The following is a 15,359-nucleotide window of genomic DNA, read 5'->3' as shown; positions in this document are numbered from 1 at the left end:
AACCTGGTACCGTAACGTTTTCATTTTTTTAGTACCGACTTGGTACCGAAATACCGGGTCTTTTGACAACACTACTATAATCTAAACCATTTTCCACTATAAAGAAACTTCTGTGCAATGGAAATGTTCCATTGATGTTAAAGGTTTTTTAATGAACCATCAAAGAACCTTTATAGCAGAGACGCCCAAACTTTTTAATACGAAAGTTCAAATATCAAGCTTGATTGAGGGGTGTAGGTCAAAAGTAAATGTTGCATTTAGGGCTGGGCAAAAAATCGAATGCGATTTTCATGCGAATCTCGTCAGTAAAGCCGCTTCTGGTGATTAGTAGTAAATCTCCAGCACGTGCTTTCAGATGGAGCGGCATTTACTACACAGAGTCGTAGATCACTGACAAGCTACACAAAATCGCGTTCAAAATCGCAGGCAATTCATTGCCGATTTTGAACGCGATATTGTAAATTTGAAAAAAATTCAAATTCAAATTTTTTTTTTTGCATTCCAATTCAAACATCCTCTATTTTCCCCCCGTCCTCCTGTAATATGGCATGGCAGGCCAAATCAACAGTCATCACCAACTCTGGCCCATGGGCCCTAATTTGAGCATCTCTGCTTAATAGTGTGTGGCTGACTAAGAATTGGGCATTTCTACAGTGACACTGGTAACTGAAAACTTTCATTCATGACCTCATTCACGTTTACGTCTGTCCTCCAGGTTCCAGAGATTATAAGCACTCTCAGGCAGGCTGGCAAAAGTTCTGCCCGACAAGAAGACACTCCCTCATCGCTGCCTAGCAATGGTCAGCCAGATGCCTCCTGCTCCACGGCAATGACGACTGATGCAGCAACAGCCTTCGCGAAGAAGTTTGAGGTGTTGTTCTGTGGGCGAGTGGTGGTGGCCCATAAGAAAGCACCACCTGCACTGATAGATGAGTGTATTGAGAAGTTTGGACGTGTCAGCGTGACAGGATCACTAGCAGCGGGCATCAGACGGGCATTCTCACTCAGTCAGGTTACACTCAACATTCATGCTTTTGGATTCTTAACCTAATACTAGATTGTGGATATACTAGATTTAACATTTCAGATCTTTTCTGACTCTTGATTGATGTAGAAAATACTTTTTCTTTGTTTGTTTGTTTCGCTTTATTGTCCCCCTTAGGGGAAACTAGTTTTGCAGCAGTAAGTTACAACACATACAAACAATATATAATCTATAGACAACAACTTCACATATAAAGCATAACACCCCATTCAGATTAAGAATTCATCAAACTAATAGCCACTTGTGTTTTTTGTGTTTCTCTTTGTGTTGTGAATGTGGCTGATTTTGCATAAGCTTATTGAAATTTTCTTCTTTGTTATGTTAAGTTTCAAGATCTTTATTGTCTTGTACTAGGTACAATGAAATTCTAATTTTGTTATCTACCCTCGAGAAAGACGAGGTAGAAGGGGAACAGACTATAAGTTACAAAGACAATAGAATATACAGTAAAGTACAAGACAATAAAATATAAAAGAATATGCAATAAAGGACAAAACGGAACTGCAAAAATAAATAAAAAATGGCAAAAGTATATGTACGTTATAAATAAGCGAATTTGTATGCAATGAAAAAAGTTAAATATTTTAATATTAGAGCTTTCAATCTATTAATTCAGTTTATCAAATAAATTTTGTAATGTTTGCAAACTGCAGCAAAACATTCAAGTCAATGATTACTCCAATAATTAAATAATAAAATGTCTCTCCTACACTTTATGAACTTAATCTTACTAGTCTAATCATTCTATTCTATTATTTTTTTATTATTATATTATGTTACATTAAATAACATAATGTATACTTTTAATTTCTATTGTATACATTTTATATTAAAATCATTTTATATTTATTATTTTATATTACATTTTAAATTAAATATTTTTATATAAATAACATATATGTCTGCTTTTAATATGTATATTTTATCCATTTTCAAAGCACCATTTTCATGTCTTATTTTCCCACCCTCAACCTCTTTATCTTGAAATACTATTATTATTATTATTATTATTATTATTATTATTATTATTATTATTATTTAATATATCTTTTAATTACATTTTGCCTTTAACTGATAATTTTGTTTGACTTTCAGGTGGTGAATGGAACAAACGAGGGAGCAGATGGAGGAGGAAAGCGACCTCTGTTTTTAAAAAGAGATCAGGCTTTTCCATTTCTGCAGGCATTGGACGAGAACGGCCTCTCACCGGAGCTCCAGCGACGGGCAGCAGACGGAGCCACTGGGGTCCAACCCACTAGCCTACAGGAGAACAGAACCATGCTGTTCACAGTGAGTAATGCACACACTCCCCCTCACACATGTGCCAATAGAAACACCTGAACCAGAGGCAGGACTGTGCTGATATAATCATGCATCATTATATAATGATTCTTTTTCTCATTAGATTGTATGGATACTTTAGTTTAGATCCCTGAATATGTGCATTCACATAATTGCTTAGAATTTAATTAGCAAATAAGCAAACTGGTGTCTTAATGTTTGTAATGGGATGTGCTGCTTATTGTGAGTTACAGTAGTCCCTCACTGAGGTCACTACAGCTCTTTTATCTTTGTTTAGCCCAGCCCTTTTGTTTGTTCTTATGTAGATCACCCTTTTCAACATAGAATCTGCTTTCACAACTAAACCTCTATGTTGGCACATTACTACCCACATAATCCACAAAACGGGTTTTATTTGAAACACCATAACTAAAGGAGTACACTTTTCGTTCATGAGAAACTGGCGGTTCTGGAATATAAGATGATTCCAAAAATTGTATAGATATGTTACATGAACGTACAACATATATACACAAATTTATCTCTAAAGCTCTGCAAAAACCTCTATAGACATCTCCTGAAGTTTTTCAAAGGAGCTCTCTTTGTTTTAATATTTCTCTGTAGAAATATGGCACACAACTAAACATTTTAAAGTGCATGTTGTCAGCATGACTTGTGGTTGTTGTGATGCTGTAAGGTGTGAGAGGTCAGCATGCCTTACGCCTATGTGCACGCATATTTATGCATGGACATTTGAGCAGGTGTTTATCTATCTGTATGTGGCTTTTTTATGGTCATAGCACTACGAGGCACCAATCAAATGTTCTTAATGGCCCTTCCCTCATTTCTCCCTCGCTCTCTCTCTCTCTTTCTCTCTGACTTTGAATTCCATGTTCCTCACCCCCGAGTGGAGTGTAAGATGAGTGTTGTAGCCTGAAGGACATGGAGATTGTCATTGAACAAGTCTGTTCTAAAACTATCACTGCCTCTTTTCAAACAAATCTGTTTACTTACAGCCCAGATATAATTTATACACAAATCATACTTAAAGTCACCATGAAATGGTGCAGTGTTTATTATAAATTATTTTACCGTGCACATCATTATTATTGTTTTTATAAGCCATTTCACTCAAACGTCACAATAGGGAAGAAAAGACAACCACAACTTCTGTTTCATTCTGACATCATGTCATTGCAGCAAGCACAAAATATTAAACCAATTGCCATTTGTTTTAATGAAATATAGCACAGTTTTGAAATAAAACATTTCACACATGCAAAAAAATGGTTTAAATTATATACTACCATTCAAAAATTTGGGGTCGGTAAGATTTTGTATGTGTTTGAAAGAACTGCATTTGTTTGAACAGAAATATTATGAAATATTTTTACAAACTAAATTAAAATTTTTCTACTTATATAATTTATAAGATTTATTTTATGTTAAATTTAGTTTATTCCTGTTATGGTAAAGCTGAATTTTCAGCAGCCATTACTCCAGACTTAAGTGACATTTCTTATTATTATCAGTGTTGAAAACAGTTGTGCTGCTTAATATTTTGTAAAAAAAAATAAAATAAAAAAAGTTTTTTTTTTTTTTTTGAGGATTCTTTAATGAATAGAAAGTTCAGAAAGAACAGCAGTTATTTGAAATATAAATCTTTTGTAATAATGTCTTTACTGTCATATTTGACTAATTTAGTGCATCCTTGCTAAATAAAAGAATTTCTTTCAAAAGAAAGAAAAATTCTACTATGGTAGTGCAATTATAAAATAGATATACTGTTCACTGTAGATCGTCGGCATTTTAATTAGGCACTGTAACAATACCCAATACAAAATACAATCTCCATTATGTTTCTAATTAGTTAGGTTAGAACAATTAACTAATGATTTGTTTCATTTGTTGTAGTTTGATTGGTGCACATGAAGATGTTAGAGGTTGCACACTTTCATATTGTTATAGTCTGATCCAAAAGCTTAAAATGTGGATTGTGCTGTGTAATTTATTGTTTAAAGATGCACACAGCAAGCTACGCATTGTGTTGGCCAAATCTGATCAGCACTTCCTGTTTCTCAGACTGACAGGAAGCTGTCAGCTCCTCAGCAGGAAATTACCTAGCAATAATGATGAGCATCACAGTTAACAATTTTAAAATAAATACTAAATTTGCTTGCGGCAGCAGTCCCAGTTTTATGAAATTACACGGTCACTCTATTGGTCACTCTGTTCCAATTTTATTTATTTGGTCTTATCTTGATAAGGAAGTCACACCAAATGTATGGTGATGTGTTTGCTATTGTGTAATCATCCATGGGGAAAGAAATGGTCACAGCGTGTGATTGTTTTGTTAATGTTCTCTAAAGATGTGAATAGTCTGTGATCTTATACACAGTGACCGGCTAACTTGTGCCCATAAATCAGTTGTGAGTTGTTTTTGCCCCAATAATAAGTGATATGACTGTACAGTATCCCTTAAATGTTCGTCTTGGCTCAAAACTGCTCAAAGTTTCTTCCTGTGAGCGTTGCTTTTAATGAGCTAATAAAATATTTCAATTCAAATCAATATTTTGTGTCTAATTATTTTACGTATGTGGCGAGTAGATGTGTAATAAGCGGCTCTGCTTCTCGTCGGGGTCCTGATCACCCTGTCAGGGTTTATTTTGTGAAAACGACCGTCTGGATGTACATTATCCCTTAAACAAGGCATCATAGAGCTCTTAAATGAATGTCCTGAATGACTGAATACTCAGTGTATCTAAAACTATGAAGTTATGATTTCATCTGTAGTACTGCTGTACAGAGGAAAACTGGAGTTGGATCAAATCTAGTGGTTACACAGATGTCTAGTGTCATGGAGCAAATATGTGCATGGCCATCTAGCGAAAACCAAAACACAAACTGATTTGAATTTCAAACATGATATTAACACTGTAAAACAGCCTCAGCTCTGACCTCACTTGGTCAGCATCCCAGGAAGAGCTATCATTAACCACTTTAATGCATATGTTTACTCTATGCAAGGAGAATTTCACTCTCCATCCTTTGTACCTACACACATCCATATTCATTTATGACTGTACTTCTCTCTGTTGCAGATTGGCTGCTCTCAGATCTTTCTTGTGAGTCCTGACACTAAGAAGGTGGCCATAGAGAAGAGCTTCAGAGAGATTTCCTTCTGTTCTCAGGTCTGTTCTGTCATGTTGATGCTAAGCTGTAATTAATTGACTCACGTCGACATAATGACTTTTTCTCAAATAGAGATCTGAGCAACAATCAGACATGATTGAGCAGGAACTTGGGCTAACTGAATTCAAAACATAATTAAAATGGCTTGAATGAAAGCTAAAAAGAAATCAGCCCTTTGTCTTCACGCTTGTCCAGACCTGTTTTCTAAGTATTTTTAGTCACATGCTGCATTGTAGTATTTAAACATATATTTGCCAAATCAGGTATTGCAGCCTGTTAATGGGTGGTTCACCATAATAAACGTTTCTGTTATATTAAAAAATTATTTTGAATGCGTTTGAATGAAGAAATTAATGTTTTTATTCAGCAAGGATGCATTAAAATGACCAGAAGTGACAGTAAAGACATTTAAAATGCTACAAAAGTTTATTTATCTCTATTTCAAATAAGTGCTGTTCTTTTGAACTTTTATTAATTATAGAATCCTGAAACATATGTATAATCGTTTCCATAAGAACAGCACAACTTTTTCAACATTGATCATAATCAGAAATGTTTCTTGAGCAGCAATTTTGAAAACTGGAGTTAAAATATATTAAAATATAAAACAATTATTTTAAATGGTAATAATATTTCACAATTAATTTTTTTTTATTGTATTTTGCTCAAATAAATGCAACCTGAGTGAGCTTAAGAAAATTGTTTCAAAAATATTAAAAGGTCGTACTGACTCCAGCTTTTGAACGGTAGTTTAGTTGTGTCCCCTTTGCGTTTTTTTCCCCAATTTTCTTTTTCTTTCTTTAGGGAATTCGTCACGTGGACCACTTCGGCTTCATATGCAGGGAGTCGGTGGAATGTGGAGGTTGCCAGTTTGTTTGCTATGTTTTCCAGTGTGCTAACGAAGCTCTGGTGAGAATCATGGATAAATAGATGGAGGGATGAATACATTGTTTCAGTCTGAAGAACATATTCAGAATAGTTGCTGTAGAGAGGACAGAAATGTTGTCATGTTCTTGTTCAGTCAAGTGAGGATGAAAACGCTTAGTCTTATGTTAGTGTTACAGCACACAAAGAGCTCTGTGTGAATGTCACTCTTTCATGTTCAGGTGGATGAAATCATGTTGACTTTGAAGCAGGCTTTCTCGGTGGCCGCCCTCCAGCAGAACAGTAGGACCCAGAGTCAGCAGTGTGACAGCTGTCCCCTGCAGCAGCTGCACAAACTGTGTGACAGAATAGAGGGTGAGACGTCTACTGTTTGTTATATTACTCATGTCTATCATATTTTATCCCTGTATCAGTCCATTACTCCACTCTACTTTCTTTTGGTTTCCCTTAATGTTTTGCACCTGTCAGAGGTCCAGAGTAACAAAGATTCTAGTCCATACATTCACATTTACTTGACTTCAATTCAAGTTTATTTGTATAGCGCTTTTCACAACACAAATCTTTGCAAAGCAGCTTTACAGGAAATTAAGTTTCTACAATATATTTAGTAGTAGCTTGTCAGTGGTGACTATGTCAGTTTACTTGGGACAGATTTCAATAGTTCATCCAAAAAGTACAATTCTATCATCACTTTTTTTATTCCTTGAGTCATAGATATTTTGAAAAATCTTCCCGCTCCTTTTCCTATACACTACCGTTTAAACTAAGTTTGGGGTTGGTAAGATTTTTTCAAATGTTTTTAAAAGAACTCTTTTGTGCTCACCAATGCTGCAAAATACAGTAAAAGCAGTAATATTCTGAAATATTGGTATGATTCAAAATATCTGTTTCTTATTTTAATATATTTTAAAATGTAATTTATTCCTGTGATCAAAGCTGAATTTTCAGCATCGTTACTCCAGTCTTTAGTGTCACATGATCCTTCAGAAATCATTCTAATATGCTGATTTGCTGCTCAAGAAACATTTCTCATAATTATCAGTTGAAAACAAGTTAGGCTACTAATAATAGTTTTGTATAAACGGATATAATTTTTTTTTTTCAGGATTCTTAGATGAATAGAAACAACAGCATTTATTTGAAATAGTTTTTCAATGTAGAAGACTTTACTGTTAGTCAGTTTAATTTGTCCTTTCTGAATAATAATAATAAAAAAAAAATCTTACTGACCCCAAATTTTGAACGGTAGTGTACCTTGTAGTTATTCAGCTGCAGAAAAGTAAAAAAAAAAAACTTAATGTAACTTCATGATACTTTTTGGCACTTATCATCCCCTTCGTAACTATATACTTTCATTTCATGGAAAGAGCAGTGGGAACAATTTCAGAGTATCTCCTTTTGTGTTCCACGGAAGAATAAAAACCATACCAGTTTGATGAAATGTGGGTAAATTATGAATTGAAGTTGTAGTTTTTATGTGAACAATCCTTTAAACACACTCCAACTTAACCATAATGATGGTAGAAATTAACATTTGTTTATTCCGAACATGAATTAGGATGCTAGATTTATTTAATTCAGAATTCTGTGGGCTGCAGCAGTGCATACCTGTGTTTGTTTCTTTGTGCATGGCATGACTGGGTGTTTATATGCAGGTCTTCATCCATCCAAAGCTAAGCTGGAACTGCAGAAGCATTTGGCAGGTCTGGACAATCAGGAGCAGGCAGCTGTGTTTGAGAGCACCATGGTGAGTTCAGTTATTCCAATTTTAAAACCGCTATAACACACTACACAAATACGCTTTAGCTCCCCTGTTCTTAGGATTAGCAGTGTGTGTCAAATCCTTTAAGAGCGGCATTCGAAGAATGTGTGTTTTTCTCTTCAGAGGGTGTGACTGGTATAAATTAAACCAGTTTGTCCACTAGTCTAGCATTTTGAAACCTCACTCAAACCATTATGATTGAACAACCTGATGAACGGACTGATATGCTCAGTATTGATTGTTTATATTCTTGACTTTCAGACACAGGTTTATATTTAATTTCAGCTTTGAGAGTGCAATAAACAGAAAGCTGCTTTTAGTTTACAATATTGCTTTAAATATTCCCCTTCTTTCACATAACTTTTATATATGTGATAGTTTTGGTCAGAACACAATCCTTAAACTAGCTTAAATTTGTGTTGTTGTTTTTTTTTGTGAAAAATAGTGTAATAAGTTTGCTGAATAAATTTCTTCTGCTCTCTTGCTGGTCACATTCCTCACTGACCGTGAGTGTGTTCTGTAAGATCGATGGCGCCACCTTGTGGAAATGTGCAGAAGTACAATATTTGTTAGTGTGTTTGAACAGAAAGCCAGGCCTAAGTCGGATCAGGAAGGGAACGAGTTGATTGTGTCATGTCTAAGACAACTGTACGAGGAGAGACAAAAGACACACACTCACACACACAACGGACAAACAAAAAAGGTACACCTCCATTTAACTTCATTAAGATCCTTATGGACTGATGAACACTCCTATTTTGTCAGTCTGTTTTAAAAGTAAAAGTGAAAAGTGAAGATTACAACTTGGATCTTAGGGTATTGAGTGCAGATGCCTGTCCGTATACAGTACTGTATGCATATATGTGTTAGACTTCGCAGGAGGTTGCTGTGAATGTTGAAAGCAGTATCAGTTCGAGTCGTGTGCGTCTGGAGGAGCTCAAGACTAGAGCAAAAAGATCCCTCACAGAATCACTGGAGGGGATCTGGAAGGTACGCAAACATTTTATGCATTTTGAACATTTTGGCCGCATCTACAATTTTTACTTGCTTCTAATATTAAAGAAACGCAGGCCTTGAGAAGAGTATAGGACTTATTGTTTGTAGCAAGATATCTGCTGCAGCTTCAGTAGGTCCAATTGAACAAATGAACTAAACTGTAATACTGTTATATCATTTATGGAAAAATGAATGTCTCCATATAATAGGGCAGCAGTAAGTCCAAATCCCAGAGGGAGAACAGTGAAGGAGAGAGCAACTCCTCCAGCTCCACCACACTGAACAGCACAAATCAGGTCTGCAGAACACCAACATCTTCAATATATTTTCTGTCATAATGTCATTTAGGGCTGGTTGTTTACAATAAATTTGCAATGATTTTGATGGGGCTTCACTTTTCTAAATGCTTACCAAGGCCACATTAATTTGTCCAAAAATAAAGCAAAAGATTAATACAATTTAAAACAACCATTTGATAATTCAGTATATTTTAAAATGTATTTCTGTGATGCAAAGCTGAATTAAGCAGCCACTATTTCATGTGATCCTTCAGAAATCATTCAGGCTGATTTGGACTTTTGATCAATTTAATGCATCCTTTATGAATAAAAGTATTAATTTCTTTCAAAAAAGAAACAATATTACTGATTCCAAACTTTTAAACAGTAGTGTTAATGTAGATAAAATGACCTGTCGGTCTATTATTCTGCTTATTTTATGGTTCACGCATAATTAGCCCATAACTAACCAGCTTAATGCTTTTATATAATTATGGTGTCAGCAGCAATATGACTAAATGCACCAGTGTGTGCAAAACAAGAATACATTTTATTAGTGCTAATAATCACAATAATTTGAAGTTTTACAACTTTGTATTTCGTGCAGTGATTTTAGAGCTACAGCTATCTGTCATATAAGATGTGTTATTCACACTAATAGTAAGTTATATGCCCTCGCATGAACCTTTTGCTTTTAAAATAGCTTTTATGACGTTCTTTTTTGTTTTTTTAAGGAAACATCATTGGAGGAGCCCCTCTGCTCTTTCCTTCCCTCCAGTCCACTCCGCTCCCACAATTCCACAGGGGATCTGAAGCGTCTAGAAGGCTCAGTGGGAGGTCAGGAGGGTCCTGAGAGCCCGCCTCAGGGTTTTAGGAGACGCGCAAGCACTATTAGTCACTCTCCCATGCTGTCGTCCTCTGACCTGAGCCTCCCTCCTTTACAACCTACTGCCGCCACCAAGCCCAAACTAGTCCGACACTACTCCGTCAGCACAGATTCCCCACATCAGAGCAAGTGAGACTGTGTGTGTGTGTGTGTGTGTGTGTGTGTGCTAGCTGCTTCTTTTGATCATTGTACATAGTTTGTGTTTATCCAAATCAAAATCACCAGTTGCAAATTCAAATTGCAACTGTGTTTTGTAGTTGTGCACCCGATTGACATAATTCAAATAGAAATAAAATTTGAATATTTGCATTTGTAAATGCATGTACACTGGCGATGTCAGCGACAGACTCCTGTCAGTCAGTCACCGTGGATGGTGCTTTCAATTCTGTTTCCAGTTCTTGCATCATCACATTTTTTAGTCTGCAGTGTGAATACAGTTCACTGTGTGCTTCGCTTTTTTTATTCTGTGCATCTTTGCTTTTGTATCCCTTTGCGCCCTACTTTATTTTTTCCCATCCTTTCTGTGTTTTCATCAGTCCTTCCTCCCCTCCGGCCTCTTCCTCTCCTGTGTGTCAGCGGCCTTTGAGGCCTCATACTTTTGCTCTTGATCATTCTACCCGGCCCCTCAAGCGGAGGTGAGGTGTTTGTATGTGTCCTCTCTCTGCTCTACTGCCATTAACAAACAGGTCAGGCTTTTTTTCCCCATAAAATGTCTTTCTTTCCTCTGAAGTCTCTGAGCTTTTTGTGTACAAGTTTATGAAAACACATTGGGGAGATTTCTCTAAAAACAAATTGAACTTGCAGGCTGGTTCTGAGTGTTAGGTTGTTGAGGATGCAGGAGATGACCGTGATGTGGTCAAGTAAGACCTCTATTTTATATCGGTACTGCTGCCATGATCAATAGAAAACATCCCTTTCAAATAAAATACTGTCGATTTTCTGTGGGCATTAATTGTGTCAGGCAATTCTGGCGCATTCTGTAATGCTCAGTTGCATAGATCTGGGTTTGCCCCCAAAAATAACAACAATTTAAATGAAAGTCGACATAAAATAGCCTCTTAGTTATTTTAGTGCACTTTCTATGATTGATCAGTTTATGTTTGTCTTTGTCAAAAGATTAGGGTTGCACACAGTAGCAGCTCCTGACTGTAAATTTAGGTAGGGCTGATTCTGAGGCTTAACATTAGTTTCTGATAAACATTTTGTAAGCTTTATATTCTAATTGTAAACACTTGCAGACACACTTTTTGCATAGGTCTAATGTCCTTGCATTATTCCGCCTGAGGGTGGTGCTCTAATATTGGCTGACAGGCTTTAAGTACATAAAGTTTTTATTTTTATATTTTTGGTTTTCATGTTAATTTTAGTTTACATTTAGTGATTTTGTCACATACTTTTGGCATTTTATTAATTTAGCTTTTTTTTATTTTCTATGTAGCAAAACCAAATTTTGGTTTTGTTAGACCTGAGTGCAGCATTTGACACAGTATGTCATTCGAAGTGCTCCTGCACTAAGTACTTTTAAGAAACTGTTGAAAACCCACTTTTTTAAAATTGTCTATTATGATTAAGTTGTATTTACATGTGACATTGTTGTAGCGCTTTGGGTTGAGAAAAGCGCATTATAAATAAAATGTATTATTATTATTATTATTATTAGTAGCTGTTTTTATTTCATTTTTAATTTTAGTTTAAAGTCCGTGTTATCCGAAAGTTGCTGCCGACTTTTGCTTCAGAATAGTGATGTATTTCCACTTGAAATGGAATATTGAATAGTGGGCGGGGTTTATATTTTAGTGCTCCTCCTCTCTGTCTCTCACTCATAACAACCTAACGGTTGGAGGGGCGTGGTTAAAGGGGTCATATGATGCGATTTCAAATTTTCCTTTATCTTTAGAGTGTTACAAGCTGTTCATGAATAGATAAGATCCCTAAAGTTGCAAAGACTAAAGTCTCAAACCCAAAGAGATATTCTTTATAAAAGTTAAGACTGGTCCACGCCCTCCTAAAATGCCTCGTTTAAACACGCCCCCACATATCTACGTCACTGTGTGGGAAGATTTGCATAACGCCGCCCAAATGTTCACGCAAAGAAAGAAGGCTAACTTTATTGTTGCTGTGTTGTGAAGATGAAGACAGTGTGCCACTGACGATTCAAACTCGAGTTTTGAGCAGTGTAGAGTAGTGCTTGTTGTTCGTCATTTCTCCGATCATAAATGCAGGCATGGTTTTATGTTTATGCGGCGTGATGCAACGCAAGGCGTAAAAAGACCGTATAAGTCATTATAATCCATAATAATGTCCCCACTGGATGCAACAAATGCCTCGTTTATAATGAGTTTTAATGTTTTTGTCTCGTCGCTCCGGGACACGGCATCATAGTATGGTAAGGGGCGTAACATTTCCGTCACACGCTTGAGGTATTCGGCCAATCACAACGCACTGGATAGCTGGCCAATCAGAGCACACCTCGCTTTTCAGACTGATGAGTTTTGTAAAAATCGATGCGTTTCAGAAAGGCGGGGCATAGAGGAGAAACAATGTACAGTATGTAGAAAATAATGTGTTTTTTGAACCTTAAACCACATAAACACATTTCATTACATCAAATGCACAAAATAATGTTCTTTTCAGCAACATCATATGACCCCTTTAAGGATATTCTGCCCAAGCAGTCAAACTGACAGAAGGAATGCCTTTCTAAAGCAGAAGCAAATGTTCAGATTTTGGTTAAAGATTACCAAAACAAACAATTTCTTTCAGCGGATTAACTTTCATAGATTAATTGTTCACCTCAAGACTAGCAATATGCGCTAACAAAGTAAATAGAGTAAATTTTGATTTCATGCAGACTTTAATTTTAACTTATTTCAGTTAGTTGCCAAGGCAACAATTGTCATTTTTGTTTACGTTTAAGGTTTTTTATCTAATATTTATATTTTATTTAATTTCAGCTTTTTTTTTTAATTATTAGATTCAGTTATTATAGAGATAAAAAACAGGGTTTTGTCATGAAATACCACACATTAAATTCGCACATCTGTTTGGTGAATTCACTTCAATGTGTTCTCAGTCCTGCTCCAAGAACAACAAGATAGATTTCGCTTTTGTGCTGGTTTCAGTCTTATGAGGCTGTTCATTACAGTGACTCTCTGCCTCACTCCTTTACTCTGTGGCCTCTCTCTCTCTCTTTCTCATGCTCTATCTCTCAGTCCATCAGGGCTGAGTGGCTTTAGAGCGAGATTACACTCCTCTTCCTCTGTTCCAAATTTCCTCAAATTTCTGGCCCCTGTAGTGGAGAGCGATGATACCAGTGACTCTCAGAAGAAGAGGTACTCTGCCAGTCCATCTTTCCATTTTCCTGTCTTCCATCTCTGTTCTTATTCTGCACCTGCCACAGAGGCTGATGTGGTTAAAGACTCATTAGATAAGAAAAAGAATACATTTTCTTGTAATGAATCAGGATGTGCACAGAAAATCAAATAACTCAGTAGTTGTTCCGCAGCAGTTTTTATGAATGCATATTGTATTTTTTTTCAGAAGACAAGCATAGACTGTTAGCTTAATTTGTTAGCTAAGATATTGTACTCATTTTGAAACCATAAAAAATGGATAGTCTAATGTTTGTGAATAAAACACAGTCATATTTAAAAAATAAAATAATAAATAAATCACAACATTATAATGTACAAAATATAATAATACATTTTGGGATTTCCTAAAGATTATATTTAACAGTGTTGAGTTAGTGTTTTTAAAGATTAAGTGAGTGTTGGAAGGGTACAAATAAAAATACTAAATCTGTAATATACTTACTTTTTTGTGCATATCTACATCATTTAATAATGTATAAAATTATGGAAAATATAAAATTAATTAATTTATAAAATTAAGTCCTGGTACAGGGAATATCATTTCTGAAAAACACCATTACTACAGAGTTATTTCATATTATGAACACAATGTGATATTTTAATAATAGATAGATAGATAGATCGATAGAATAAAATTTCAATTTTCAAATAAGGAAACAGAGTATTTGAATAAAAAATGTAATAAAATACTCCAAATGCCAGTAGTAATGAGTTGGTCTAGGATTGTTTTGAAATTGTTATTTTTTGGTCTTGTTTCATCAGCTTTCAAATTTAATATGGCCTCTACTCTGACAGAAGTCTGTCACTACTGTCTGTCAGTGTATGTATATATTTGTATGAATGGATGCCTATGCTTATGTATTTGTATGTGTAGTGACGTGGCGGCCCTGTCCAGTCCCGGAGCGGTGTGTGTCGTTGGGGATGACAGTCCATTATGTAACCGGAGACACTCCTGGAGACAACAGATCTTCTTAAGAGTCGCCACACCACAAAAGGGCTCAGACTCCAAAGGTAGCACCCTAGTTAAATATATAAGTAGGATACATCGATACCAAACATCTATATCAACTACACTTTACAGTGTACAGTTAGTGCCTCTACATGCCGCCGTAACTAATGGTGTCCTCTAGGTGGCGCTCTTGCTCTTAATGACGTGCTAAGTGTGAGTGAGTTTGCAAACTGACAGCCAACTTTGACTTGATGTTTCTTTTGGCAGAGAAACAGAATTACAATGATTATCACTTTCCTCATTTCCACCGCACTCAGACATGACTTGCTTTTCTTATTTTCTTGACCTGTTTTATGTCTTTCTTGAACTGCCAAAACAGCAAATCAGGTCTGTTATTTTGAAGTTGGTAAGCTCATTAGACTTGTTAGTACCTCAGAGTAAATGTTGATCCAGATGTCAAAACACCCCTCAGGTGTGAGTGTGAATGAGAGAAATTATCATTAATTATCCACACAATTGTGTAGCTCATTAGGCCCAAAAAATTAAATGCCTTCAAGTTATGGTGTTGTTAAGCCCGGGTTTAACAGTTGTTACAAACTACAAAATGGCCTGTTTTAATGGCCATCAATGTAGAAGTTAATGGAAATTTCTTAAAGGGACAGTTCATCCAAAAATGAAAATTGTCTTTTTATCATTTTCTGGTTAAAAAAA

The 15,359-nt window shown here is 35.7% G+C and overlaps 1 protein-coding gene across 7 annotated transcripts in view; it reads left to right on the top strand.

Annotated features, from left to right (window-relative positions):
* Positions 1–15,359, top strand: part of LOC107702353 (TBC1 domain family member 1-like) — a 63,412-nt gene that overhangs the window by 18,071 nt on the left and 29,982 nt on the right. For 4 of the 7 annotated variants that reach the window (XM_016504641.1, XM_016504640.1, XM_016504645.1 and 1 more), the window contains 13 exons: positions 716–1,012; positions 2,141–2,335; positions 5,428–5,517; positions 6,323–6,427; positions 6,625–6,757; positions 8,059–8,150; positions 8,752–8,868; positions 9,036–9,155; positions 9,371–9,457; positions 10,174–10,454; positions 10,862–10,960; positions 13,538–13,657; positions 14,574–14,710. In XM_016504641.1, coding sequence (XP_016360127.1) covers positions 716–1,012; positions 2,141–2,335; positions 5,428–5,517; positions 6,323–6,427; positions 6,625–6,757; positions 8,059–8,150; positions 8,752–8,868; positions 9,036–9,155; positions 9,371–9,457; positions 10,174–10,454; positions 10,862–10,960; positions 13,538–13,657; positions 14,574–14,710 — 1,873 coding nt within the window. The remainder of the gene's footprint in view (positions 1–715; positions 1,013–2,140; positions 2,336–5,427; positions 5,518–6,322; positions 6,428–6,624; positions 6,758–8,058; positions 8,151–8,751; positions 8,869–9,035; positions 9,156–9,370; positions 9,458–10,173; positions 10,455–10,861; positions 10,961–13,537; positions 13,658–14,573; positions 14,711–15,359) is intronic. The other 3 variants (XM_016504642.1, XM_016504643.1, XM_016504644.1) reach the window with 3 other exon arrangements.

The sequence above is a fragment of the Sinocyclocheilus anshuiensis genome, unplaced genomic scaffold (genome assembly GCF_001515605.1).
Source record: "Sinocyclocheilus anshuiensis isolate Anshui unplaced genomic scaffold, SAMN03320099.WGS_v1.1 scaffold86, whole genome shotgun sequence".
Classification (NCBI taxonomy): Eukaryota; Metazoa; Chordata; class Actinopteri; order Cypriniformes; family Cyprinidae; genus Sinocyclocheilus; species Sinocyclocheilus anshuiensis.
Note: the sequence above shows the minus strand (reverse complement) of the source record. Positions and strands in the feature narration are given on the sequence as shown.